The sequence below is a fragment of the Streptopelia decaocto genome, assembly GCF_964273445.1.
Source record: "Streptopelia decaocto genome assembly, chromosome: 22".
In the NCBI taxonomy this organism is placed as follows: domain Eukaryota; kingdom Metazoa; phylum Chordata; class Aves; order Columbiformes; family Columbidae; genus Streptopelia; species Streptopelia decaocto.
The window spans coordinates 4,736,705-4,764,623 of NC_138677.1; the positions used below are offsets into that span (position 1 = coordinate 4,736,705).

Here is a 27,919-nt window from a genome sequence, read left to right on the forward strand (position 1 = left end):
TTCCACGCGTGCGCGGATGAGGGCGGCGGCCGCGCGTGGAAGTGGGACCGCGCACGCGCGCGGGGTGGGGCGGGGGTTAAAAATGTTTATACAAATGGTAGGAAAAGAGGAAAAATTCGGATCCCAGGGGGCACCCGGATTTGAACCGGGGACCTCTTGATCTGCAGTCAAATGCTCTACCACTGAGCTATACCCCCGCGTGGGGTCGGGGGGGGCTCCGCGCTCGCTTACACCGCGCTCACGCGTGCGCCGTCCCCGTTCCACGCGCGGACGCCGCGATCGCGGCGTCCGCGCGTGGAACGGGGGCGGCGCACGCGTGGAAAATCCCACCCCGGGGAAAAGAGGAGGAGGAAGAGGAAGAAGGCGGGAAGGGCGCGCGTGTGCGCGCGTGGGTGTGGCCACGCCCCCACGCGCGCCCCCGCCGCCCCGCCCCTATCCCCCCCCCATCCTTATTTAGGGGCGCGGCGGCGCGGGCGGCGCTTCAGAAGCAGCGGCAGCGGCGGGTGGGAGCTCCACCGCCCCCCCCTACCCTCCTAAAACCCCTTAAAATTGCAGCTATGAACCCAAATTGCGCTCGCTGCGGGAAAATCGTGTATCCCACGGAGAAGGTGAACTGCTTGGATAAGGTGAGCGACACGCGTGGGAGCGGCGGGGGGGGGGAGTTGCGCTCTCCCGCGGGGTCTCTGCTGCGTGCGGCGCTTTTTCCAACCACCCCCATGGGTGTTTCTATGGTTATGGGGGTTCCCCGGTTGTCCCGTAGGGTGGGGACCCACAGTTTCTCACATCCCCCTGGGCGTGACACCACCGCGTTCCGTGGACCAGGAGCCCTTTGGCGGAGCTTTTGGGGCCTTTTCCTTAATTTAATGTATAATTAAAAAGCAGCAGCAGCCCCGGGGCGCCCACGGAGGCCGCTGGAAAGCAACAGTTAACGCTCCCCCAGAAACCGGGAAGCTCATCTGGTTTCCATTAGCTTTTTTCTTCCATCCCAATTGATACTTCTCCGTTCCAGAATTCAATCTTTGCTTGCGTGCAAGCGCTTTGAGTCTCCGTTTTGGGCTATTTCCCCACCAAAAATAAAGCTCCTGTGCAACCCGCTGCTGAGGAAGGTGATGGTGGAACCTTCCCACCCGGCTCCCATGGGGTTTGCCTTTGATTTAACCCCTCTCAGAGAGCAGAGCCCCCCCCATCCTCCCCCTTCCAGCCTCTGGGATGACCAGTTTAGGCACTAAAAGGCACTGGAAGAATGTGCGGGTCTCGCAGCGCATTCCTGAGCTGCAGCAGACCCTGCACTCGCATTTTTCACAGATGATGTTTCTTCCTGGAGCTGGAAGCTGAACCCTCGGTGTCCCAGGGACTTTGTCTCCTGCAGCCCGTGCTGGCTCCGGGTAGCTGCAGGATATCAAATTCGGGTATCCAAATTGGGGATAATTAGAGGGGAAAAAATGGGGGGATGACCTGTTGCTCCCTCCCGTGCAGTGGTTGGGATTTGGGCCACTTTTGAGCAAATTCTAGATGTTTAGGAGCGTGAGGCTGCAGTCACCCTCTTGTACTTCTAGATGTCTTATGAGCTTCTTGCTACAAGTCATCGCATGGCCAGCCTTGCAATGCAGCACCCCCCAACCAAATGCCTCCCCACTCATTAATCCCCCCCGTGTTAATTTCTCCCGGGGTTCGTGGCGGCGGGAAGTGTCTCCCGCTTCCCGTCGGAGCTCGGGATGGGCCCCGCGTTATTGCAGCTCCTTCCTCCTGCTGGTTTCGCTCTACCCTGAGCAAAGTTGAAAGGGCAGCTCTGCCGTTGTTTGCATAAGCGCTGCTGGCGCTGAAGTCGAACCGCAGGCAGCAATAATCACGGGCTTCTGGGAGGAAAAGTGTGCACGGCGTTGCCTTTCAGCTATTTTTTCCCCTTATTTTTGCTGGTGTGTTGACAAGCAGATGCGCTTGGGTTTTCTCCTGGTAGTTAAATCAGGAAAGACAGTTTCCCTTCTGAGATTTACTATAAATGAGGAAAAGACTCGCTGCTTCGTTAGGCTTTACGAACGCAGCGGCCGGGGGGGCGACTGGCCTCCCACCCGCATGAAACTGGGGTTGTGCCCCCCGACGCGTCGCTTTGGCACCTTGCGAAAGGCAAATGCCCCGCTGGCATTTGGGGAACTGGGTGTCATTCCCTTCCCCCCCCCGCCCCGCCACCCCAATAAGGTGCTGGGTGATGCGTTTGGCTTCCGCTGGGGAAGTGACATCTCCTATGCCCCCCCCGCAGGGCTCAGCGGTTGCAACTGCTGAACACACGTCAAGCTGATGTCAGATCTTTATTTTGGTGGAAATGAGAGGTTTGAATGAGCTGTTCCAGTGCATTAAACCCCATCAAGGCTTTGCCTCCAGCCTAAGGAGTCTCCTTATGTTCTCTAAGCCTTGAGTCTCAAGCGATGCGTGTGGAGCAGCTTTGCCGGGCGGAGGATGTTGTGTGGCTGTAGTAGCAGCTCTAAGGGGATACACCGAGGTGGGCTGAGCTCTGCTGCCACATCTACCGAGTGGCAAAGTTGCTTCAGGGGACCCAAAGTTGCTCCATCTTCCCCAAAACGGCCACGGTGCTTTTCATAGGGGAAAACCTATGGGTTGAGCTGTTGTCCCCGGGATTTGCTCCAGATGTTCGCAGCACTTCAGGCTTGGAACTGGAAAACACGGGTGTTAATGCTCCTCTAAAAACCCATTTGAAACTTGTCCTCTTTTCTGTTTGGAGGGCGAGCGGCAGGTTACTGGAAGCCGGTGTAATTGCTGTTCCCCTGTGTCCATGCTGCGGTGCAGCTCTGCTCTTAGTGCTGCTTTAAATTCTGGCCTTATTGCTGTTGGTTTAGTGGCAGGAAGACTTGGAGATGGGGTAAGTGCTCTCTGGGTCGCTCAGGCTGCAAGAGCCACAGGACAGAAACACCTCTGAGCAACCCCTGGTGCAAACCGGGGCAGGAACACACATTAATTACTCTATGGACAGGTGTAGGGCCATCTGAGCGCATTGCTTGTGCTGCCACGGGCAGGGGACAATCGGTCTTGCCAGGCACCCGGTGGCTCTTGGGGACACGGGTGTTCCTCAGGGAAGCGGCTCTGAAGTCACGTTGTCTGTCAATTCATGTCTACGTATTTATAGCAGCATCTCTGGTATTTATGCGAAGCTATGAATGGCTGACGAGGCTCGGAGAAGTCTGTTAATTAGCTCTGATGGTAACTCAAGGGAAAGGCTGTAACTTTGGAGATGCCCGGAGAACTGTGGGCTCGGCTGTTTGTCCGTAAGTCAGAGCGGTAAATGACGGGGTGCAGGAGGGTGTTGGTGCCGGAACAAACCTTCCTTGGCCGCCAGCAGCCGGTGTAACTGAGGGAAAAGAACAAATACGTTGCTCTGAGCAACTGAAAGGAGGAGAATTGTCCTTGTGGGCTGAGTCACCGTCTGGCTGCGCCGCGGGGGTGTTTGTGCGCGGGGTGCGGTACCTGCGCTGGGTGGCACGAGGGTTAGGCTTGGCTTTGCTGGAACGCGGGCTGAGCCGGGGTGGAAGTGACTTCTTGTTTAAAGCTTAAGGGTGGAAATCGTAGGGAGAGCCGCCAGCTGTTCTCCCTGGTTCGCAGTGTCCCCAGGTGCGGGTGTCACTCTGCGCTTGCTGACTGTCACCTCCTTGGTATTGTGGGCTGTTCATGTGGCTTTTGGCTCGTTCTTCCCCAGGTTCTGCAGGTTTGTGCTGTGCAGGGAGGTTTGCTGAAGGAATTGGGTCAGATTCTGCTCTGGTCCTTGGGAAGTCACCCCAGACCCCTTCATGTGGTCACTTGGTGACCAGCATCAGCCTTGGGCTGTGTGGGGTGCGACTGCACCCTGAGGGTCTTCCGCTGGTTAAAAGGAAAACTGTTTGGGTGACAAACCCAGGGCGTGGGGACAACCTGAGGCTGCTGCTACAAGAGCTGGGGGGCAGAGGATGAAGAAACCCCCCGCACCTCTTCCTCGCTGCCGTCTCCCTCGTGTTGGCTCCCAACAGCCCCACCATGGGCAGGGGGCGGAGGGGTTTTTGGGGTGATCCTGCGTCCTCTGGGGATTATACACCCAACTGCGTGTGCAACAGTGGTGTCTTCTCATGAGAACCTTTCCTCCATCTGGGTTTGCTTGGCTCGCTGTCCCACCTGAGCTGCTCGTCTGCCTATCTCCTGCCTCACATCAGCAAAAAGAACCCGCTAAAGCAGCGACTTTGAAGCCTGCAAACCACATCTGTTACCAGCTCCCTGCTCCCGGGGGTGGTGGTTGCGACTCTTTCATAGTAGGAGGCTTCTCGTCTTGTGTATTTGGCCAAACCTGATGAATTCCTGGTCGGGAGATAAGAAAGCAAGATGCTGCTGTAATGCAAGTCGTTGGTGCCCTGTTGAGCTGAGATGCGTTGGGAGGGTCGGGGGGATTTGCTTGGGTCTTAAACCAGCAAGAACAGTCTGTCCTCAGGGTTTTGTGGGGGTCGGGGGTGCCGCCCCCGATATCTCGAGGCTGGAGGAGCCGCCGGGTTGGATTGGTGCGATCCCGGTGGGACGTGGCCCCGTTTCGCGAGTCGCTGGTGCTAACGATGCTCTGGTCTCTCTTTTGCAGTTCTGGCATAAAGCATGTTTCCACTGCGAGACCTGCAAGATGACCCTCAACATGAAAAACTACAAGGGCTACGAGAAGAAGCCGTATTGCAACGCGTGAGTCTCTGCTGCCGCGGGGCGTGCCGGACCCTCCTGCCCCCCGAAATGAGGGTTGGGGGGCACAAACTGCCCTTCCCCGCTGCTCCCCGGTGTTTTCTGGGGGTGTGGGTGGAGGGGTCACACTGGCCAGTTAGTGCTGGTATTAAATCAGTGTTTTCTAGGCTTAAAGGGCAGCTCTCCAGTTCCAGCTTGGGGAGACAAAAAGTGGAAGAAATTCAGATACAAGCAGGTGTTTACATGGGGTTGATCTGAATCTGCGCCCCCTTAAAGAAGGGGAAATAAAAAGGTGTTTATCCCACTCCAGCGGGTGTTTGGGGAGAGCGGGAGTGCCCTGGTGTGCAGGGGCGTGTGGGGACACTGCGTGGGGACACTGCGTGGGGACACTGCGTGGGGACACTGCAGTCACCGCAGCCTGTGCCGGGGCATTCGCCCTCATCTACTGGCACTTACCTGGGTGTTATGAGAGTAAATACAGCTTGAATGCAAAATCCCTCGCTCTGAATGGGGTAGAATGAGAGCAGCTGCTGCTATCACACCTCGCTTTGCTTTCCTGGATCTTTCAAGGGGTGGGTGTTCCCCAGTCCCCATTTTTTCATATCAAGAAGGACCCTTAATTGTCCACAGCTTCCTATGCTCTGCAATTGCATAACGGAGTCCTTGGTCCGTACGGAAGCGCTGAGCTCTACATACCTGACACGTTTCTTAATGTCTGTAAAGCAGCTTTGCAATAAGAATTTTGCAGCTGCTTCTTATACATTAACAGCTCTTAGAAAGAAAATTAGATAACATAATGCTGCTTAGCGCTTGTATAGCGCGGCGGGTTCGCAGACTGCTTTATAAACTTTAATCCCGACAGCATCCTTGTAAGATGGGTATTATCCTGTTAGTGTCTGAGACAAGGAGAAGCGGTTAAACCACCAGCCCTGTGGTGCTTTAGCAGGAACTTCCCACTTGTGTGGCTCTTGCATAGGTTGGTTATTGCTGATATCAGATGGACAAGTCACGATCAAAACTGGTGTTGAACTGGGATGAGATTGGCAGCGTTCAAGTCTCAGCTGGTATAATGGTTGTGTCTTGGGTTCTCGCAGGGTGGCAATTGTGTGACAAGTCTTGGTGACCTGTTTGTATGGGGGTGTCCAGCTCTGGGCTGGGCGGGTGTGGGTTAGAGGGACGCTTGTTCTTGGGCTGTGCAGGTTGGTTGTGGTCCAGGCACCCCGGGATCTCTGAGCTCCAGACCTTCGTTTGCAGGAGATAAGACCCCCCCGAGCTGTTCCTGGTGCCCTGAACCGCGGTTTCTCCGTTCTGGGTACCCGGTGCCAGCTCTGGCGCTGAGCCCTGGCCTTGCCCATCCCCAGCGCTTCTGCCTCTGGACCTGGGGTCGGGTTCTTTGCTCCCTCGCTGGGAGGGAAGTGGGATAATAATGGGAAATTCCTGAGATTCCAAGGAGTCTGCGCAACCCCGACCCATCTCAGTTTCTCAACCCCCTCTGCTCTGGAGCTGCCTTTGATGCTGCTTTGCTGCCTTAACCCTTTAACAGCCTTTCTGATGAAGACGCAGTTGTCTGTCTCACCTCTACCCCAGGGCAGCCCTGGATGTTCCAATTGTGCACAAAACCCCACGTTATATTTCTTTTCCCCTCCTACCTTGCCTGGCAATGCCTTAAAGCGAAGGGAGGTGAGAAAACTGCCGGCGCAGGATTTGCTGCCAGCCCCCGTTTTTGGGGTGGAGGCTGCATGGCTGCGATGCCCAGACGTGGGGTGAAGGGGAAACTCCAGCCAAAGGACGTGGGTTTGGTTCCTTCTCAGCTGCTGCCCCCAGAATGTCTTGGGGAGGAGGAAATGAATGGGTGAGGTGTCCAGAACATGCTCAGCCTTTCCCAGCAGCGTCTGCTGAGGCCGGAGCCGAGGGGCAGCATCTTCTGTCCCCTGAGAAGGGGGTGGAAAAGCAACGTTTATCCTGGCAGGGTAGAGGCTGCTTTTCTGAACATGCCTCAGCACAGGGTCTCCTCTGTTCCAGCCGTGGCCGCCTGCCAAATTCCTGAGTTGCTTTCTTCAAGAGAGCAGGAGGAAGAGGGCTGGGCTTCCTCCCATCTGACCTCCCCCCAGCAATAAATCCCTGCGAAGCCTTTGGAGAAGGTGGCTGGTTAACTCTGCCCAGCGCTGTTGGGAACTTGGTGGCAGACGTGATTGTCACCACCCTCCTCGCCATTCCCCTTTGGGCTTCGGTTGGGTGCTGGGGGGACTGGCTGTGTGCTGGGGGGGACTGGTTATGCACTGGGAGCTGAATTCCAGGCTGGGCTCAGCGCCTTCATGGACGCTGTGAGCTGAAACAGGTAGAAGTGAAGATCCAGGTGAAGCTTGAAGCTTCTGCTGGCTGCAAAGGACCATTCAAAGGGACCAGCTGCTCTGAAATATGCATCATATATATGCTTTACGTTGTGCGGAAGGGGTAATGGGGCTCGGGGCTGTGTCCCAAACCGGGGTGGTGCAGCACTGGGGCTCTGGTCCCCTCCCTGCTGACCACCAGCTCCAATCTGCGCCTTGAAAGATCCCACCCGAGTGTTCAGAGCTGTATATTCAATCTGGGGAGTTGGCACCTTCAGAGGCATCACTGCTCGAATGCAGCCAGGAGCTGTGCTGAGAGGGGGAGAAAGAGCAGAATCCTGGGTGAAAAGCCTCTGTCTCAGCCACAGGGATGTTGGGATGTGCATGGGGACATGGAGCTGCGGAGCCAGACCCTCTGTCCGTCCTGGGCACACGAGGGGATCCCGGTGCTGCTGCGTCTCCACATCCCCTTGCTAAACTGGATTCTTTTCCCCGCTCAAAAAGGGGTTAAAACCCAAGTGATACTGCCAAAAACATCGTAGGTAGGTGTGTCGGCAGGGTCCCCGCGCCCTCCATCTGCCACATGTGCGTGACTTCAGCTTTCCTTCCAGGAGCTGGCTTTCCTCGAAGAGAAACCCCACCCGCGGGTGCGTGTGATGTGTCCCCGGGGATGGGGGAACGTTCCCCCCCCCATGATGTGTCCCTGGGGATGGGGGAACGTTCTCCCCCCTGATGTGTCCCCAGGGATGGGGACATTCCTCTGCACTGAGTCAGGACAAACGGCTTGCCCGGCTTACCTAGACCCAGTCAGTATTACTGGGGCTGTAAAACCTGTAATTGCTGCCAATGACCCAAAGACCCTCCCTGGTGGATTTTTGGCCATTAAGATCCTGGCTTTTCCATGGGGAGTGAGCAGTCCTGCAGCGCCGGGCCGAATCCTCGCTTGGAAAAAGTTAGTGAGCGGCTCAGAGCCTCGCGAGGAGCCAGCGATCAGTTCTTGGCATCCCTCTCCGCTCCATCTGGTAGCAGCCTACTATGTTAATAAATTGATCTTCCAAGTTTCGGGGGGGCAGGAAGGGAAGGAGGAACAACTGTGGCGCTGGGATGGAGTCCAGGTGTTGATCCCAGGCTCTGTTTGTGCCGGGTTTCTGGAGAGGAGCTGCTGTTCTGCCTGGGTGTGCACACTTTGCACACCGTGGGGCTCTGAACAGACTCCGCTGTAAATCAAATCTGGCTGCCCCATCTGCTGCTGGTGGGGGGGAAAGACCCCAATGTGTGGCTTTGAGGAGCTGGGGGTACACTTGTGCCTCACCGTGTTTGGGGAAGGGCTCCCCGGTGCATGTTCTGTGCAGGATGTGGAATATGGGGAGGTTCTCCTGAGTAATGCTGTGATTTAATGGTTGGCAGGCTGCAAATGTTAGTGGATTCTCTGTGGGGTGGAGGCTGTTTTCTGGATGTTTGGGGACGGCTGACTCCAAGCGCTGCCTGTGGTCCAGGGTTGATGGGGACACCTCTCACTGCTGACGTTGTTCCTCCTGGAAACCTCAAATCCTTCTCTAGGGCTCTGCTGCCCTAGAGAATTTCCCATCGCTGGATCCCTTAAGCCACCAGGACCATGATGTCCCATGCCTGAACACTATGAGGCCACCAAGACACAGGATGTCCCATGCCTGACCACTATGAGGCCACCAAGACACAGGATGTCCCATGCCTGACCACTATGAGGCCACCAAGACAATGATGTCCCATCCCTGACCACTATGAGGCCACCAAGACAATGATGTCCCATCCCTGACCACTATGAGGCCACCAAGACAATGATGTCCCATCCCTGAACACTATGAGGCCACCAAGACACAGGATGTCCCATGTCTGGACACATGGGATGACCAAGACCGAAAATATCCTTTCCCTGGGCCCCTTGGGCTACCAAGACCTAAAATGTCCCATCCTGGATCCCTAGGACCACCAAGAACCAAGATGGCCCATCTCTGGACCCTTTGGGGACACCAAGTCTTAAGATGTCCCATCTCCAGCCCCCTTGAGCCAGCCAGGGCGAGATGTCTCATCTCTGGACCCCTTAGGCCACCAAAAGACCTAAAATGTTCCTTTCCTGGACCTGTTGCGCCACTGAGAGGCAGGATGTCCTATCCCTGCACATTTGGGACACCAAGAGCCAGGATGTCCCATCTCCAGCCCCCCAGCCACAGCTGTTACCCCCTCCAGGGCGGGTTTGTCCCTGCAGTGGATGCTCCTGGAGATGAGTTTAAACCTGTGATGCTTTGGGGTGCACAACCTGGAGCACAAGTGTGATGGGAGCAGTGGAGGGACCGGGGGGGGGGTTGAGGTTGGATTTAGGAACAATTTCTTCCCCAAAGGGCTGTGGGGCATTGGAACAGGCTGCCCAGGGCAGTGCTGGAGTCACCATCCCTGGAGGGTTGGACAGACGGACATGAGGTTCTCAGGACATGGGGCAGTGCCAGGGCTGGGTTATGGTTGGACTCGATCTCGAGGGGCTTTTTCCAGCCAAAATGATTCAATGATTCCTTGTTTGCTGCTCCTGGAGTCTGGAGAGGTGAATACATTCTCCTGCTTCAGGTGCTTGTTGTTAAAGACTAAACCCAGCCTAACCCTGGCACAGCAGATGGTAACTGAGCCGAGCTGCCCGGCACTGACCGTGCGAGGGCTGCAGATGGATGGTGACTTCCCAACGCGCTTTATCCCCCCCGGGGCCACCAAACCGTGTGGAAAAACCCAGCTGGGCTGCGATGCCGCCTCTGCTCCCACAACCTGCGGCGGGGGGGCTGGACGGGGGTGAGCGGAACCTCCTTCCAGACGCGACTCCTGACTTCACAGCTTGGCAGCCCCCGTTCTGCGTTCCCTTGAAACGCTTCCATGATGGATTACAGCAGGTTTGTGAAAAACAGGCTGTTTTGAGTCGGGCTGCGCTGCGATACCCTGGGCTGGTGGAGCCTTTGGGGCCGGGGGTGAGCTGGATGCTGAGGGATGCGCTGGTTGAGCAAACCCCGGCTCTACACCCCAAAACTGCCGTCGTAGGGCTGGGGGGTGATGGGTTTTGCTTCATCACCCCCTTGCAATCCTGGCACCGGTACCTTGGATGAGCAATGGGGTGGGATTTCAGAACTGACACCCTGCACAGTTGTGCTCTGAGTTACTTCATGCAAAGGCGGTTTTTGGGTGGGCTGGGAGCAGATGTTGGGAACCGGCAGCAGCTGCACACGTGGAGGGCTGGACCAGCCATTTTGGCAGCTTCTCCCTCAAAATGCTGGGAGGAGCAGAAGTTTTTCTCCGCAGCCTGTTCTCTTTTTGTTGTATTGGATTTTGGTGTTGTTTGGTTGGTTTTTTTTAATAGTAGGATGTTTTCAAGCCCTCCGCAAAGCGCTGTGGTGCTGCTTTCATTATTAAAAAAAAGAACAGTTTATTTCTTTAAGCTTGTCCCCAAGAATCCGCAACCCTTTGAAAGGCAGGATGTGAACTCGGGAGCCTCCGGCGGAGCCGATTGCTTCCTCTGTTTAACTCTTCTTCCCCAAAACCCCGACACAGCTGCACAAAGTGACCGTCACCTCGAGCTGCGGGTTTGTCACACGCTGTATTTGCATCCAGCGCTAAAGTCCGTGCTGCTGCTCGCTGGGCAAATCCCCCCAAAGCGTTTGCTTTAAAGCAGCCTGGATTAAATACAAGCAACACTTTGAGCCGGGGAGACTCTTCTAAACATTCAAATCATCGCATGCACAATCTCTATAGGAACAGATCCATATTTGAGTCGTGCTGAAGATGCCAAGTCTGGGCCCCATGGCTTCCAGACCTTATCAGTTCTGTCTTTGTAGAACAGCTGGACGGTGCCGCGATGCATTTAAATGTGGTTTTAGTTGTGTCCCGCCAGGCTCTTTACTGGAGTTTAAGTCCTTCTCCAGCTTGTGCGAAGCTCCAAAGGCAGAAGTTTAAGCGCTGCCACTTGGGAAGGCAGCTCTTGGAGGTAAAACCCACATCCAGGGCAGGACTGGGACACAATGGGGTGCAAGAGATTCATGTCCCTCTGGAATTTGCTGCTGCTCTGGGCTTCATTTAACTTATGGATCACGGGGAAGCTGGACTGAGATGCTGGTGTGGGGCTGTTTCTGGTCCATGTGTGGGAGGAGGGTCTGTGTGTGCTTTATAATGTCTCTGCCAAAGGAGTTTCCCACCTCAGCCAATCCTTCATCTGCCTCCGTACCCAGAGAGCTCCTAATGCAGGAGCCAGACGGGCTCAGTCTGGAGGAGGCTCGATTGACCTGATTTAGCGATGCAACAACAAAAACCGGCCTCATCGCTGGCTGTGGCTGGACCGGTGTCGTGCCAAGGGCTCGTGTGGGGGTCTGGCCGCGGGCTGTAACGCTCCTATTTTTGGAGGAGCTGTGCGCTCTGGGTTTTTGTGGGTTTGGGACCGCGTCCCTGGGGCGTGGCTGCTCGTGCCAAGCGGAGGGAATAGAGACCGAGACTGGTAGAGAGTGAAGCCATCCCTGCGGCTGCTGTGCTCATCCTCTCCCGATCCGCCTGCTCAAGTCCTTTCTTTGCAGCACATGAAATCCGGGGGGGCTTTTCTTAGCGATGGGCGTCACCCCGAGGTCCCGCAGAGCTGCACGCTGAAGGGGGTGATTTTTCCGCCACCCCGAGCGAGGACGCGCTGCCGCCGGCGCCGAGTCCTCGCTCCATCACGTGTCCCGCTGCCCCACATATTCCTGCGCTGCTTCGCTTAATCTGACAGCGGGGGGGAGGGATCCTGTGCGTCCTGTTCATTAAACTCACCAGGCGTGGGGGGGATGACGGGGGTGTCTGCGGAGACCCCAAAGTGCCCGTCTGCCGCGCTGCCCCCACACCGGCATGTTCCTCTCCATCAGTCCTTAAAATAATCCGTGTCTGGGTGATGCTGCAGCACCACGCGGTCCCCGAGACCCACCAAACCTTGGCTCCCATCCCACTTCACCCCCCGTACCCTTGGGTGGGGGAAACACCGCGATGCTCCTACCGAAACACAAGCGAAACGCCGGGATGCTGCTGCAGCATCACCCAGCACCAGGATCCAGGTACCTCGTTTTCCCCGGCTCCTGTTTGTTCTCGAAAGGTTACTGGTTTTGCTTGAATAGCAATTACTTAGCAGACTTTACACAAATGTCACATCTGAGGGTGCGTGGGACTAATTATTTCCTCGCAGCTTGTCAGGATGGTTTGAAGCAGCTTCCCCCCGGTTTGTTTTCTCAGCTGCTTGTGCCTGAAGCCCGTGGAGCCCAGAGGGTTTTTCTTACGGCCCTTCAAGGCTCCGTCTTCCCTTAAAGCCACTTTTTGTTCCCCACAGGGTTCTCTACCTGTTGCACTCACTTAGGAATTGAGTGTTTCTGCAGGAAAAGGGAGCGAAGGGCGGCAGGGCAGGGAGTGTGACCTGCTGGCCGTGGCCAGACGAGCTCCTATCGCATCCCTTCTGCAGCAGCAATCCTCTTTCTCCATTGATTTTGGACTCTGTGCTCTATGGAAGCCGTGGTGGGCACCAGAATTCTCGCCGCTCCCAGTTTCGGAAGCCGTTGGCTCCGGTCCCTGTTGGTGAGGATGATTGCACACGGGTGGATTTGGCGCGTGTCGCTCACGCTCCTTCTGAAAAGCAAAGCAGGTTGAGCAATAAAACACCCTCCCCCTTCCCCGCTTCCCCAGCCAAGACCTATTTCTGGTGGCGGCTGGGGGAGGGCAGCGAGGACCCGCCGCTCCGCTCCCCCCGCGGCTTTTTGCCCGTGAAAAGGGGCAGAAATGGGTCTGTTCCCCCCCACACACGGGGACGTGCCCCTTTTGCTGCGCACCCCACGGACACCCCACTCCCACGCAGACGCTGCAACCCAAGGCAACTCACTCGCTGCCTCCTCGTTAAGGTTTAATTTATTGCTGAGTCTTGCCGTGGCTGATTCTCAAGCGCAGGGGGTGGGTTTTCCCCTGTGTGACGGGGACCTGGGTGTCTGTGTGGGGGGACACGCTGGCTTTGGGGACTGTCACCGCTCCCGCAGCCGGAGCCCCTGCCCTTAAATTCCCCAAGGACTGAAATGCCTATTTTATTTTATGTTTTTATATTATCACAAGCTGGTACAAAAGCGATGCTTAATCTCGGGGGAGGACGCTCAACGTGTGCGTTTCACCCCATGCCTGGCGCAGACGGACAGACGTCTCTGGCTCCTCGCAGCCGTGGGCAGGGGCTGCAGGCTGAGTCAAAACCCGCCTCAAACCCCGGGGAGGTTTCCTCAAAATCCGACAGCAGCGGAAACCTCATTCTAGCTCAGCCTGTGCGGTCTGGGGTTATCTCTTCCTCTCCCTCGCCAGACCGCGGCTGCAAATGCAACAAGCAGGGCTGTTGGTCGCCTTTCAGATCGTTTCTTTTCTCCCCTACGCCTGTGGCTTTTTGAGTTCCACGGGGGTGGATTTCTCCGTCTGGGGGTTCCCTCCGTGCGGGGGGCTCGGTGTTATCAGCGTGGCCAGGGCAGGGATGCGGTTGCCGTGGCAACGGGATGGTTTCTGCTGGATCCTCCGGCTCTGGATGGCCGTGCACGCCGCTTAACAATTGCATTTGCCCTTCACGGGAGCCACGTGTCTGGCTGCGTCGCCCTTGCTGTTTAAATTGGGCTTCTCTGTGAAAAAGCTGCTGCTTTTACAATTGGGATTTGTGGTGATGGCGCTGGGACAGAGCTCCATTCCTATCCTCACGGGATGTGCCGCCCGTCACCTTCCAGACCCAACCTGCAAATGAAGAATCGGCGATCTGGGAGGGCGTTTTTAGCTCTTTTTTAAAAGTGGCTTTGTTTTCTTTGGTGACTTCCAAGGAAAGGGCTGCGGGATGCGAGCGGTAACTCAATAAGACCATATGAGTCTTGGGCTGTCCTCTCCTGCCCCTGTAAGCTGAGGTGGGCACTTATTGGATCAGCACTGGTGTTAATTAAGCCTGAGCTTCCCCAGCAGCTGCACCGGGGTTTGTAAAAAATAGCATTAAAAGACAATTTGAAAATGCCCGTTTCCTGCTGGTGCCGTTTGCTCCGAACTCCGCTCAGCAGATTCCCAACCTCCTTGCAGCCGTTTGCCCTTTGGGAAGTGGAGATTGTCCCCATGAACAGCCGAGATGCAGCATCCCCTGAGCCAGGGCTGTTAAATTCACCTTCCTTGGCCACCGGAGCTTGCTATGAAAGGTTTTTGTCATCTTTGCGGTGACACAAGGGGCCATTTCCCTCCATACTGTCCCTTTGAGGTATGGATGCATTAACCCAGCGCCTCAATGTCCAGAGCGCTTAAATAAACAGCAAATCTATGCCCGGCGCGGTGTCCGCTGCTCCCGCTGAGCTCCGGACCCTCCTGGAGAGCCGGATTTGTATCGTTATTGGAGTCACAACGCAGGAATTTTGCCGCGGGCAGAATTGTGGTGGAATATCTGCCTTGATATCGGATCCCGGCACGAAGCTTTGACACACCGGTGCCCGAAGGCAGCGGGAGCGCAGCCTGAGTACACCGCGCTAGATCCCCCTAATCAGATTAATCTAAACAGAGATTAAACTCTATCCCCCAAGCAGTTGGTGATCTGTTGTTTGCCTAAAACTGATTCTTGTCCCTTTTCCGTTGTAGTGCTGGATGTTTGGGGAGCTGTGGATGGTTAATTTAGGCTTATTATTGGGATGAGGGCTGGCCGGGCTCTCCTGGCTGATGCCCATCAGGTGCTGATGGGTTGGTTGCCCTGAGATGGACAGTGTGTTTCCAACCCGTCGTGGACCCTGGGGTTGACTCCCACTTCCCAAAAAGCAGCCGGGATGGTGGCGACGGGCGGCTGATGGTAGTGGGAGGCTGATGGTAGTGGACGGCTGATGGCGATGGGCGGCTGATGGCGATGGGTGGCTGGTGGCGATGGGCGGCTGGTGGCGATGGGCGGCTGGTGGCGATGGGCGGCTGGTGGCGGTGGGAGGCTGGTGGCGATGGGCGGCTGATGGCGACGGGCGGCTGATGGCGACGGGCGGCTGATGGCGACGGGCGGCTGATGGTGACGGGCGGCTGATGGTGACGGGCGGCTGATGGTGACGGGTGGCTGATGATAGTGGGAGGCTGATGGTAGTGGGCGGCTGGTGGCGACGGGCGGCTGGTGGCGATGGGCGGCTGGTGGTACCAACCCCGCAGCAGGTGATGTCCCATCCCTGCCGGGCAGGGCAGCCACCAGCGTGCTGCTGCTTGCTGAGTTGTCTTTTCCCCTTTCTGCAAACCACATCTGCATTGTTTGGTTTCTGTGTGCGTGGGGCGGGGGTTCTCTTTATTTTTTCGGTGTGGCTGAGGCAGCTATTTTTACTCTCGAATTTCCTGCATTGCTGCCTCACTGCGAGGTATGTGCTGCTCTTGCAGGTCTGCGGTCGCTTATCCATCGCTGTCCTGCTCCGCCAGCCCTCCTCCACATACAGCTGCTTTTCGGCTCGTTTGACCACGTGTTGATTAGCCCTGGGCAGAGGTGCTAACGCTGATTCTGCAAACAGATAATTACTGATGCCGGAACCCACAAGCTCCTGCAGCTGAGGGGCTTCTGATGCTGCTGCCCGCCACGGCACATGGGCCAGCCGGTCATGGGATGGAAGGGACAGCGAGTGTGGTCATGGCCATAAGAAGGACAGGGAGCTGCTGGAGAGAGTCCAGCGCAGGGCAACAAAGATGCTGGAGGGAGTGGAGCACCTCCCGTGTGAGGAAAGGCTGAGGGAGCTGGGGCTCTGGAGCTGGACAAGAGGAGACTGAGGGGGGACTCATTCATGGGGATCAATATGGAAAGGGGGAGTGTCAGGAGGATGGAGCCAGGCTCTTCTGGGTGACAATCAATGACAGGACAAGGGGCAATGGGTGCAAACTGGAACACAAGAGGTTCCACTTAAACTTGAGAAGAAACTTGTTCCCGGTGAGGGTGGCAGAGCCTGGCCCAGGCTGCCCAGGGGGGTTGTGGAGTCTCCTTCTGTGCAGACATTCCAACCCGCCTGGACACCTTCCTGTGTAACCTCATCTGGGTGTTCCTGCTCCATGGGGGGATTGCACTGGATGAGCTTTCCAGGTCCCTTCCAACCCCTGGCACTCTGGGATTCTGTGATTCTGTGAATATAATGACTAATAATGTGTGTTTTCCCTCGGCAGACACTACCCGAAGCAGTCCTTCACCATGGTGGCAGACACCCCCGAGAACCTGCGCCTCAAGCAGCAGAGCGAGCTCCAGAGCCAGGTGAGCCCATGGGACCCCCATCTCCCCACATTCTCCCCCATGTGTTCCCCCATCTCCCCATGTTTTCCCCCATCTCCCCGCATTCTCGCCTGTCTCCCCACGTTCTCCTGCACCAAGGAGGGACAGGCAGCTTTGGTGCCTCCTCTCGTGTCTCTCCCATCTCAGCTGTGTTTGCTCGCCCCTTCATCCCTGGTCGCTGTGACCTCCCGGGGTGGGAAGGATCCAGCACAAAATCCACTGCTCCCAGTCCCCACCTTGCACCGCTTTATCCTTTCCCTGCTCCCACCCCGCAGCAGAACTGGGTGAAAATGCAAACAGGCGTTGACTCTCTAGGCGAGAATTCCGGGTAAACCCAAATCTTGTTGGGCTTGGGAGCTCTGGCAAGGAGAAATAAACAGATAGAAGGGATAACGACTGGCACAGATAAGGATTTCTTCTTCTTGAGTGGGAAGAGGCTGCTTGAGAAGGGTGTTGTCCAGACGTGTCCTGTTTGACACCCCGAGGGTGTCCCTGCATCAGCAGGAGTCCCCAGCCTTGACACACAGCTGTGCGCTGGGTTCTCACCCCAAAACCCCCCGATGATGTGCCGGGAGCTGCTTGGCTCTTGGTCCCTTGGGTGGGCTGAGCAGCAATCCCTGTCTCCTTCTCAAACTCCAAAACACCGAGAAACGCGAGCGTCGATTTTGGGGGAGAAACCAGCCGGAAAAGGGCAAGGGCAGCGCAGAAACAGGCAGCGGCGGTGGGTGACGTGGGACTGTGCTGGGCAAAGAGGCTCTTGAAGCATCTCGAGATGTTGCCCTGAGCTGCTGTGATGAGCGTCGGTGCCGCAGCACTGCAGGCGCGTGCAAGAGAACACGTCCAGGGGCGATTTTGGCTTGAGTCAGCGTCTCGCAGGAGAATGTGGGATGCGGCAACCCCTCTGGGAGCCTATTGAATCATTTTCCTTTGAAAAGGGGTGAAAAAGGCTGCCCGGGGTGCTGTCAGCGTGTGGCTGGGCGCCGGGCAGAGGGGGGACGGCACCGGCTTTGCCGTGGCCGCGGTGTTTTGGGGGCGAGCGGCCGTTTTTCGGGCTCGGTGCGCTGCTCTCCCTGCTGTGCCGGGAAGGATGCTGCGACCTTCCTGCCTTCCCCTCCCGTTAGCCTGACGTTGAAAAGCAAATCGCATGGGAATAATGCATGGAGGAGGAGGAGGGACATCACCCCTTCGCAGACAGAGCTGCTGCTGCCCCTGCAGCCACCGTTGAGTTTTGAAACCTTGTCTTTTGTAAGGTCTCTTCCACAGAGCCGGTTGCCCAACAGCTCCCTGGCTTGCACAAGCCCAGCTTTTTGGCTCCAGCTTAGAGCCAGAGCTCAGCCTGGGGCTGGCTTTGTGCTTCGCAGCGCGGTTAAGGGGACACAGTTGCTTTTCCATGGTAACAATCGGGATAATTCTTCACCGAGGAGTCTGGAGTCTCCAGCGTTTTCCTTCCAATGAATTCGGGCTCTTCATTAGTCGTTGCTTATTAAAGCAAACCCTGGGGAGGGAGGGTGCTTTGCTGTGCTGCTCGGGATGTGGGGGAGGCGGCTGGAGGCAAAGCCAGATGCTCGCAGGGGTGGGGACGCTTTATCCTTTCCAGAATAAATTCTGGATAAAGAAATAACATCTTTCTGCAGCTCCAGAAGTTGGGCAGCAGGCCTGGGAGAACCTGCTGCGCTTCGTTGCACCGTGGGGTGCAGGGAGGGTGTTCCAACACCAGCACCCCACGTTTGCAGGGCAGGTTTCCCACCAGCATGAGCTGCAAAAGGATTCATCTGAGCAGGTGCTGGTGGTTTGGGTGGGAGGGGGAAACTGCCGGAGCCCTGGGGAGGACAGAACCTAAACACGCTTCAGATAAGATCTTAATTCCTCTCTGCCTTTGTTCTGCCTACAAAGGGAGTCTCCTGTTTTCCAAGCGCCAAATGTTTGTATTTCTTGAAGAAAAACCTGGCAGCTGCTCTGGTTTATTGACAAACCATTCTTACTAATTGCAGGAGCTGAGCAAACCCTTGGGGACAGGAACAGGTCGCTTGAGCCCTTCTAGAGCTTGCAGATTAACCGGGTGAACTGGAGCTGGGACAGGGAAGGGCTGGTGGGACATGAAGCTGGGGAAGGGGCTGGAGCACAAGTGTGATGAGGGACCTGGGGGGTTCAGCGAGAAAACGGCCTCAAGTTGCACCAGGGGAGGTTGAGGTTGGATGTTGGGAACAATTTCTTCCCCAAAGGGCTGTGGGGCATTGGAACAGGCTGCCCAGGGCAGTGCTGGAGTCAGGGTTGAAAATACACATAGATGAGGTTCTTATGGACATGGGGCAGTGCCAGGGGTGGGGGAATGTTTGAACTCAATCTTGAGGGTCTTTTCCAACCCAAACGGTTCTATGAATCTCCCCAGCAGCTTTGCCCGTTCCTCTGGAGCCGCTGTCCCCGTGTGCGACCCAGAGGAGGCCGATCCCAAATTTCCTCCCACCAAAAATACCCTCCCGGTGCGTGCCGGCGTGACTGGAAAAGCCAGCGGTTCACCGGAGCGGTTTGATGTCGCTGCCGCCGTCTCCGCTATTTGTGTCTGCGGAGGAGGCGTCTCCCATTCCGGTCACTGGGAGATGCTGGATAATGGTGTCTCGTGGGGCTAAATGAGACCCCAAAGTGGCGGCTCCGACGCCTGCACCGGCTCTTACAGCCCACGCGCGGCCAGAAAATTGCAGGTTCCCGTCCTGTGGCTCCTCTGTCGACCTCCTAAAATGGGTGTTTTTGGGTGCAGCCCTTCCTGGAGGTGGGTGGAGGCTCCCGTGGCGTGGGAGGCCGGTCCCCACGTCTGTCACCTCGGGAGCTGCTGCTGGTGGCATCGGGGACGCGGGCGCGAAGAGGGTTTGATGTGCTTGAGCCGAGGGTCGTGATGGGCAAAGGGCCACTCGTGGACACACAAGTTGTTGCTGTCCTTATCACAATTCCTCTGGGGAAATTAATTATGGATCCCATTATTATTGTTATTATTATTATTATTAGATGATGATGATGATGATGACGACGATGATGATGATGATGATGATGATGGTTGTGCCGTGCTCAGGTTTCCCTGGCAGTTTGCTGCGGGTACCAGCCCTGGACGTGTGTTCTGGGTTGGATCTGCCCCTGGGTACCAGCATCTTCCCCTGGGACTCCTCGATCAGGTCCCCCCTGCGGTCAGACTTCCCTGTACAGTGGTTATTTGTAGGGTTTTAGGGCCACGTTCCAGTAGCCTGAAAGTTAGAGGGGTAAAAAGTATATATATAGAGAGAGAGAGAAGTTAAATACAGAAGTTATGGAAAGCACTGCTTAGCCTTGTGATTAGCTTCTCGCTTGGTAATTCTTTATCTTTCTGGCTTGGATTTCTTACATCTCGTCAACTTGTGCGTTCGCAGCCGGTACCCGATGTCTCCTCCCCGGGTCGGGATAAACCCTCTTCTTCCAGCAGCATCCCCAGGCACCTCGGCAGGGCTGGCATCCCCCAAAAAACAGGGTTTTACTGAAAAGGGGGCAGATAAAGGACAATCGCACCCCCCTGTCGAGCAAACTGGGGCTGGTGCTTTGCAGAGCAGCTTGCGGGGCTGAGTCAGCCCTTCCCGCTCCGGCTCTGTGTCATGGGTTTGTATCGCTGTTATTAACCTCGTACCCGGCAGCTGACACCCCCAGGCTGCTCCTTCCCCATCGGGGATGTTCGACCTTCGTTCTTTACCCCACCCAGCAACTTGTGCTTGGGTTTGGGGGGGTATTTTGGGGGTTTTTTTCCTTTCTTATTACTTCAAGCAAATGGAGACTTCTGCCTTGAAACTGGTCTCTCGTGTTCCTCTGCTGTGCTTTGGCATCTTGGTTGTATTAACACCCTCCCAGGGTGGGCTCTGCAGCCTGGTTCATTAGGCCTTTTTGCTTTGGAGTTAGAAATGTCCCGTGAGTTGTGTATCGCACCATCAGTCTCAGCGATTCTGTGACAGCCCGTGGTGGTGAAGAGGGTGTGGGGGCTCTGACACGCTCCCAAAACTTGCGTTTCTGCTGGATTGCGGGGTAGGAGATGTTGGGTTTGTGAGCAGAGCGCTGTGCTCTGGGGTATCGGGGTCTCCCGCAGCCCTGGGGTCTGACCTGGGGACATCAGAGAAGAGCAACAAGACTGGGGAAGGGACCTGAACACAAGCCCTATGGGGAGAGGCTGAGGGAGCTGGGCTTGTTTAGTCTGGAGAAGAGGAGGCTTAGAGCTGAGCTCAGCGCTCTCTAGAACTACCTGAAGGGCAGTTCTAGCCAGGGGGGGATTGGGCTCTTCTCCTAGGCATCAGCAATAGGACAAGGGGCCATGGGCTTCAACTCTGCCAGGGGAAATTCAGGCTGGATATTAGGAAGAAATTCTTTCCAGAGAGTGGTCAGGCATTGGAATGGCTGCCCAGGGAGGTGCTGGACTCACCGGCCCTGGAGGTTTTTAAACTGAGATTGGACAAGGCACTTAGTGCCATGATCTAGTCAATGGACTGGAGTTGGACCAAGGGCTGGACTTGATGATCTCTGAGGGCTTTTCCAACCCAGTCCATTCTGTGATTCTGTGATCAGTGTCCCCGTCCCTGTCCCTGTGCCAGGTCTGGCTGACAGCACCGCCGTGTCTTGGCTTCCCCAGAACAACTTATAAGAACCTTTGGCAGCTTTTCCCCGAAAGGTGTTTCCAGGCCCAGCTGGAGGCACCGTCTGGATGGGAAGCAAACACGTGAGGTCTGGAGGAGTCTGTGTGTGTGTGTGTGTGTGTGTTTGTGTGTGTGCGAGGGATAGATCAGCCTGATCCTGCCGCCCGGGTTGATCTTGGCACGGCGCTGAGCCCGGCCCAGACCTGCGAGCACAACCCTGGCCTTGCAAAGCTCTTCCTTTGCAGGCCTGGCCCAGGGGGACGGGCAGGACCAGCCCAGGGTCCAGCTGCTGCGCTGGCCAGGGACACAACCCCGACTCTGTCATCCCGTCCTCATAGCAGAGCGGTGCTATATTAAAAAAGAAATGCTTCTATATTAAAAAAAGGCTGCTATATTAAAATGATGCTATAATAAGATGCTGTATTAAAACATTAAAATATTAAAAATGCTATATTTTAAAAAAAATTAAAAACAAACCAAAGAAAACAAGGACTTTCCAGCTCCTGGGTGTGATGTGAAGGGATGAATTGATGCTGGTGTCGGTGTCTGGCAAACAGAAATGAGGATGCCTATGTTTTGCCAGCCTCCACATCCTGGTTTCGTTACGTCTTCCCGGGTGAATTTCTCCCCAAGGCGGCTGAACAGTCCCTGCTGTGGAAACACTCACAAAACCCGTGTGGAAACACTCACAAAACCCTCATGGAAATGCTCATAAAACCCTCATGGAAACGCTCATAAAACCCTCGGGGCTCCCGAGCAGGGGGGTTGTCACCGGTCAGCTGCTCCTGGTACGTGACTGTGCAATTCAAGGTAAATCCAAGGGAAACAAGCTCAGCAGGTGCATAGGAAGGTGGGTTTGAGTTTCTGCTTGTGGCAATGCCCCACTTTGCTGTTACTGGGGACACTGGGGGCTCACCCGAGCAACGCAGAGGTCCAGGTGTTACATAATTGTGTAACAGAAAGCTGCTGCATCTCCTGAAGTACGTGCATCTAAATGTGCTTTTTCTTGCTTTTGTACCCAGATTCGCTACAAGGAGGAGTTTGAGAAGAACAAGGGGAAAGGCTTCAGCATGGTGACCGACACCCCGGAGCTGCAGAGAATCAAAAAGACTCAGGATCAGATCAGCAACGTGAGTAGCTCCGAATGTCTGCCCGTGCCGTTGCCGTGCCCGTCCCCCGCGGGACGGCCTGTCCTGTGCCTGCGGGACACCCAGCTCTGCCGTGTCTGGAACATTACGTTAAAACCATGCCCAGGCTCAACGGCAGCTTGTGCCTCACCAGCAGCCTCTGTCCGCGCCCAGGTACGCGGCAGCTGCGGATGCGGTTGCCATGGTGAGGGAGGAGGATGCTCGCAGGGCTGGATGCTCGTAGGGGCGGATGCTCATAGGGATGGATGCTCGAAGGGCTGGATGCTCACAGGGCTGGGTGATGCTCACAGAGCTGGATGCTCGCAGGGCTGGATGCTCCTAGGGCTGGATGCTCCTAGGGCTGGATGCTCGCAGGGCTAGATGATGCTCGCAGGGCTAGATGATGCTCGCAGGGTTGGATGATGCTCGCGGGGCTGGATGCTCGTAGAGATGGATGCTCATAGGGGTGGATGCTCATGGGGTGGATGCTCATAGGGCTGGATGATGCTCGCAGGGCTGGATGATGCTCGCGGGGCTGGATGCTCGTGGAGATGGATGCTCGTGGAGATGGATGCTCATAGGGCTGGATGCTCACAGGGATGGATACTCACAGGGATGGATGCTCGAAGGGATGGATGCTCGAAGGGATGGATGCTCGCGGGGCTGGATGCTCATAGGGATGGATGCTCGTAGGGCTGGATGCTCGAAGGGGCAGCTGCAGCACAGGGCGCGTTAGGGGGGTTTATCTGCCCCCTGTCCAAACTCGCCCTGTGCTCCCAGGCACAGCGGCATCCGCCCTCAGCAGCGGGCAGGGAGTTAATTCACCTTTAACCGCTACCGAAAATCGTGTGTGTTCCTTATCGACCGCCCAGGAGCTGTTGCGAAAGCCGAGCAGGGCTGGGAGGCGTCTCCCTGACCTGCAAACCCCCCCCGGGGAGCAGCTGTGCGTGAGAAACCTCCCGGGAGCTTCTGTAGCGCCCTGAGCTGCTCTCGCTTTGCCACCCTGGAGCATCCCCAACCTTGGGGACAAAGCCCCAGGGGTGGCAGCTGCTCTCTGCACCCCCAGGGTGTCCCGGGGAGGAGGGTTTGGGGCGCAGGGAGAGGGGGGGCGGCGTCTGCACCCGCGGTGGGAGCTCACACACAACCAGAACACCCAGGAGGGCAGGAGGAGGTTGGTTATGATGTTTAATTCCCTTTTCTCCTGCTCCCGTTGTGCAGCTCTCTATCCTGGGGGAGCCGCGGGGTGTTATCTGCACCCCAACCCGGGGCAGCGAGGGCTGGGGAGGGAATCCCGCTTGGCAAAGGGACCCGGCTGGGGGATTTTCCCTTGGGGGAGCTTCTCGGTGGGGTCTGAGCTGAGCCGAGAAGAACCAAGAGAATCTGTGGCTGTTCGGGGGGCATTAAACTCAGCAGAGCGATGGGAACAGCCCAGTCGCCCTCTCGCAGCTGCTGTTGCTGTTTTCAGCAGCTTCCCATGGGCATCTGGCTGCCAGCCTGGGGTTGCCGTGACCCAATTCACGAAACACAGAAACAAAGACCCGCTACCTGCAGAAATCCCGGCTCAGCGGGTCGGTCCCGGGCGGGCAGAAGGTGCCGATGTGGTCCTGGTAATGGGGAAACCCTCCTGGACACAGGGAAAACCTCCTGGACACAGGGAAAACCTCCTGGAGATGGAGCCTCCGAGCAAACTGGAGCCTCCGAGCACTGGGAAGCGCTGTCCCCAAGCTGGGAAGCGCTGTCCCCAAGCTGGGAAGCGCTGTCCCCAAGCTGGGAAGCACTGTCCCCAAGCTGGGAAACGCTGTCCCCAAGCTGGGAAACGCTGTCCCCAAGCTGTCCCTGCTCCGGGGAGGGTGGCTCAGCTCCAGGCTCTGCGGGGAGCCTGCTGGAGTGCCCTCCAGTAAATAACCGTTTAACCAGCAGCCAAATGGGCTCCAGGTGCTTTCCGATAGCGCTGCACTCATTAACACAAGTGGCTATTAATTTCTACGCCCACAGGCGGGCGGTTGGGTTAACCCTCCCGCGGCGGGGGGGACCCTCTGTGTTTGGTGGTGTCTGCTTTGAGTTTCCTTCAAAGGAAAACCCCGAAGGGCTCTCAGGCTTCGCTAAAAGTGAGATCCGGGGGTGGATCCCTGGATCCCTGGGCTGGGGGGTTGCACAACAAACCCAGCGTGTTCCAGGATGTGTTTCCTAAAGATGCTTTTGCTCCATTTGCTCCGCACTCCTGCAGCCTTGGGGGCTCAGGAGCTTGGTCTTGAACCTCACCCACGCCTGATAAAATTGGGTATCTCACCCATAGGACACTTAAAGCTCCTCTTTGCCACCAACAGGTCTGAGCAAATGTCCCTGGGGAGGTGGGAGGGGGAAGCCCCTTGGGAATGTTTGGGGGTGTGATGGCTGATGCTGAGTCCTTGGTGACATAAAGAAATGAGCTGGGACGAGGTGAGGGGTGTTGGTGGCATGGGAAGGGGCTGGGCTCAGCTGTCCCGCGGCTCTGACCTGTCCCTGTCCCTGCAGATAAAATACCACGAAGAATTCGAGAGGAGCAGGATGGGCCCGGGCCCCAGCGAGGGTGCGGAGCTGGAGGGCAGGAACTCCCAGGAGAGCAGCGGTTACCGGAGACCGGCCGAGCAGCAGCATCAGCCGCCTCACCACGTCCAGCCCAGCACCCCAGGTACCCCGGGGCGGGGGCGCAAACACCCCTTTGCTCTCTTTGGAGGGGCTTTGTGTGTCCCCCACGTCCCAGCTCCCACCAGCAGAGCTCTCATAGGATCATCTTGGTTGGAAAAGCCCCTCAAGCTCATCAAGTCCACCTGTTCGCCCACCCCTGGCACTGCCCCGTGTCCATAGGAACCTCATCTATGTGTATTTTCAACCCCTCCAGGGATGGTGACTCCAGCACTGCCCTGGGCAGCCTGTTCCAATGCCCCACAGCCCTTTGGGGAAGAAATTGTTCCTAAATCCAACCTCAACCTCCCCTGGCGCAACTTGAGGCCGTTTCCTCGCTGTCCCCCCCAGGTCCCTCAGCCGCTCCATCACACTTGTGCTCCAGCCCCTCACCAGCTCCGTTCCCTTCTCTCCACTCGCTCCAGCACCTCAAGGGTTTTCTTGGCGTGAGGGGCCCAAAACTGCCCCCAGGATTCGCGGTTTGGCCCCCCCATGCCCAGCACAGGGACGGTCACTGGCCACACCAGCGCTGACACAGTATTTATGTTCTTGCCTCTCCCCCCCAGTTTACCAGCAGCAGCCGCCACCATCTCAGTCCTACGGCTACAAGGAGCCGGCGGCCCCGGCCTCAACGCAGCGCAACGCTCCGTCTGGAGGGGGGGTGAGTGCAGACCCCGGCTCGCACCCCAGCACCCCCAGTTCCCCCCCCGGGGTCAGGGTTTGCTCCCCGGGCAGGGGCGGAGCCGTTCTGAACGTGTGCTGGGGGCGATGCTGGCGCCTGCTCCATGTCACACACCAGCACCCGCGCTGGGTGAAACCCTCCTGCATTTGGAGGGGTCCCGGGGGGGTCTGCACCCACTGACCCCTCTCTCCCCCCGCAGAAGCGTTTCCGCGCCGTCTACGATTACAACGCGGCCGATGAGGATGAAGTTTCCTTCCAGGACGGCGACACCATCATCAACGTGCAGCAGATCGACGACGGGTGGATGTACGGCACGGTGGAGCGCACGGGGGACACGGGGATGCTCCCCGCCAACTACGTGGAGGCCATTTGAGCCGCGGGAGGGGCCGGGGCGGGGGTGACGGCCGAGCCCCCCGCCCCGGCCGCGTGTGTGTGCGTCTCCGTGCCCCAGTTCCCTTCTCCCGCGTGCTCTGCCGGAGCCGCGTCCTGACATCTCGGTTACTCTGTGTTTCTGCAGCCGCCTCCGGTTTCTCTTGCCAATTTTAGCTTCGTTCTAGCTCTGTCGGGACCAAGGGACCGTCTGCGAGGGATGGTGGGGGCTCGAGGGACCAAACCAGCTTTCCTGCTCCTCCGGGCTCCCTCCTCTCGAGCTCTCCGGGTATTTTGTGGCTGGGGGAGCAGCCGGAGTCGCTGGGACCCGGCAAAGGGAGGAGGGGACCCCCTGTCAGGACCAAATTCCCCCCGCGCTGGCGGGACGGGCAGAGGTGTCTTTTGGGGCGAGGCGGGGGATGCTTGTTCCGCCTCGTCCCGTCGCTCCCCCCGGCTCCTCTGCTCCGTTTTTCCATCCCGTTTCTCTCCCTTCTGTCCTCAAAACAGAAAAACGTTCGCGGTTTGAACCTTAAACAAAGTCTTTCTGGGTGGGATGTGGAGCGGCTGCTCTGGGCCCCCCCGAGCGGCTCCCGCTGCTGCCCCGTCCCGTGTCCCCTGGGAACGGAGCAGCCACCGTTTTGCTTTGCCCGCCCGATTCTGGCGATTTGGGGCGACATTGTGACACCCCCATCTCATGTTCCCCCGCAGCTCCGGCTTTTCAGTCTTTGGGATGATGTCTGGGGGGTCCCCTGTGCCCCCCATGCTCCCCAAATTCACCCAGAACCTGCTGTTGCTGCTGCGGGGTTTTGGGGACCCTCCTGCTTGGAGGATGCTCAGGGGGGCCGGGAGCTCAGCCCCCATCCCTGCGCCTCTGTGAAACATCCTCGGGTGCTGGGGACCGTCCCGGGTGCCCGTCCCCTCCGGCCGCTCCGTCTCGAGGGGCAGCGACCAGAATTTGGCACCCGAGCCGCCCCGCGCCCCTCGTCGGTCCCCGGCGACGGCGGCTTTTGGTGCCACCGCTGCCTCGGGGTCACGTCGTGGACCAAAATCTCCGAGCGCATCCCCGTCCCCTTCTCTTTCGGGCTCCAAAGGGGGTGGGCAGGGACAGAACTGGAAGCGCGTGGGGGGGATGCTCTTCTCTGCCAAACGTGACAGGGACTGCGGCACCGCCGGCCCCTTGGGGCACAAACGGGACCCCCGGAGCAGCCGGGATGGGTTTACGGGATGAGAATCCCGGTTGGTGCTAAACCGAGACTAAAACTAAACCCGAGCAGGAGAGAGGGGGCGGCGGGGCAGGGGGGGGGCGGCTCCTGCTCATCCCCTTCATCACCTTGTCCGGGATCCAGGGGGAGTATCAATGTGAATAAACTGGTTTTTAATGGACCAAGTACCACGCGCAATCACGTTTTGGTATACAGACCTTTTTTAATGCTACCTTGAAACCATCGTCCTAACGCTCCCCTGCCACCCCCTGCCCCTTCTCCCCCCACCACGGCAAACAAACCTCTTACTGCTTGATTTCTTGCCTTTTTCTCTCGACTTATGCACTTTTTTGCCTTTTTTTCATAGCTGAAAAGCACCTAAACCTGTATTTAAAGTAAATAAATAAAGTAGTTAAAAATTAAAAGCTAAATTGCTTCTCATCACATGTAAAATAGACCTCGTCCACCCCGGCTTCCCCAGTTCCAGTGCTGAGCTTAGAATGTGTTTCCTTCTGGATCCGTCGCTTGATTGGGGTTTGTCCTCGTGTCCCCGTTCCCGTCGGGTTGAGCACCCACCTCTTTAAGACAGAAAAGCAACAAAAATCATGTTATATTTGGCCCTTTTAACTGAACCATCGAATGGAACAAACCGACTGATTCTCTTCCCGGGTTTACTCCAATTCAAAATAAAAGGATAATTTTTACCTGCCGATTGTGCCGGGTTTGATTGCGGTCGCTTTTCCGGCTGTTTTTCCGCTCATTTGGGATGCAGAGGGGGTCTTGGGGTCGAGGATCTCGAGGTTGGGGATCTCGGGGTCGGGGATCTCAGGGTCAGGGATCTTGGGGATCTCGGGGTCGGGGATCTCGGGGTCAGGGATCTTGGGGATCTCAGGGTCCAGGGTCTTGGGGTCGGGATCTCGGGGTCCAGGGTCT

At 57.0% G+C, this 27,919-nt stretch overlaps 1 protein-coding gene across 1 annotated transcript; it reads left to right on the plus strand.

The window, feature by feature from the left end:
- Window positions 1-464: 464 nt before the first annotated feature.
- LASP1 (LIM and SH3 protein 1) lies at window positions 465-27,695 on the plus strand. The gene is made up of 7 exons (XM_082070663.1): window positions 465-626; window positions 4,607-4,701; window positions 16,203-16,287; window positions 21,965-22,072; window positions 24,584-24,740; window positions 25,300-25,394; window positions 25,615-27,695. The coding sequence occupies exons 1-7, from the start codon at window positions 558-560 to the stop codon at window positions 25,786-25,788; spliced, it is 783 nt and encodes a 260-aa protein (XP_081926789.1). The 5' UTR covers window positions 465-557; the 3' UTR covers window positions 25,789-27,695.
- The last annotated feature ends 224 nt before the right edge of the window (window positions 27,696-27,919 follow it).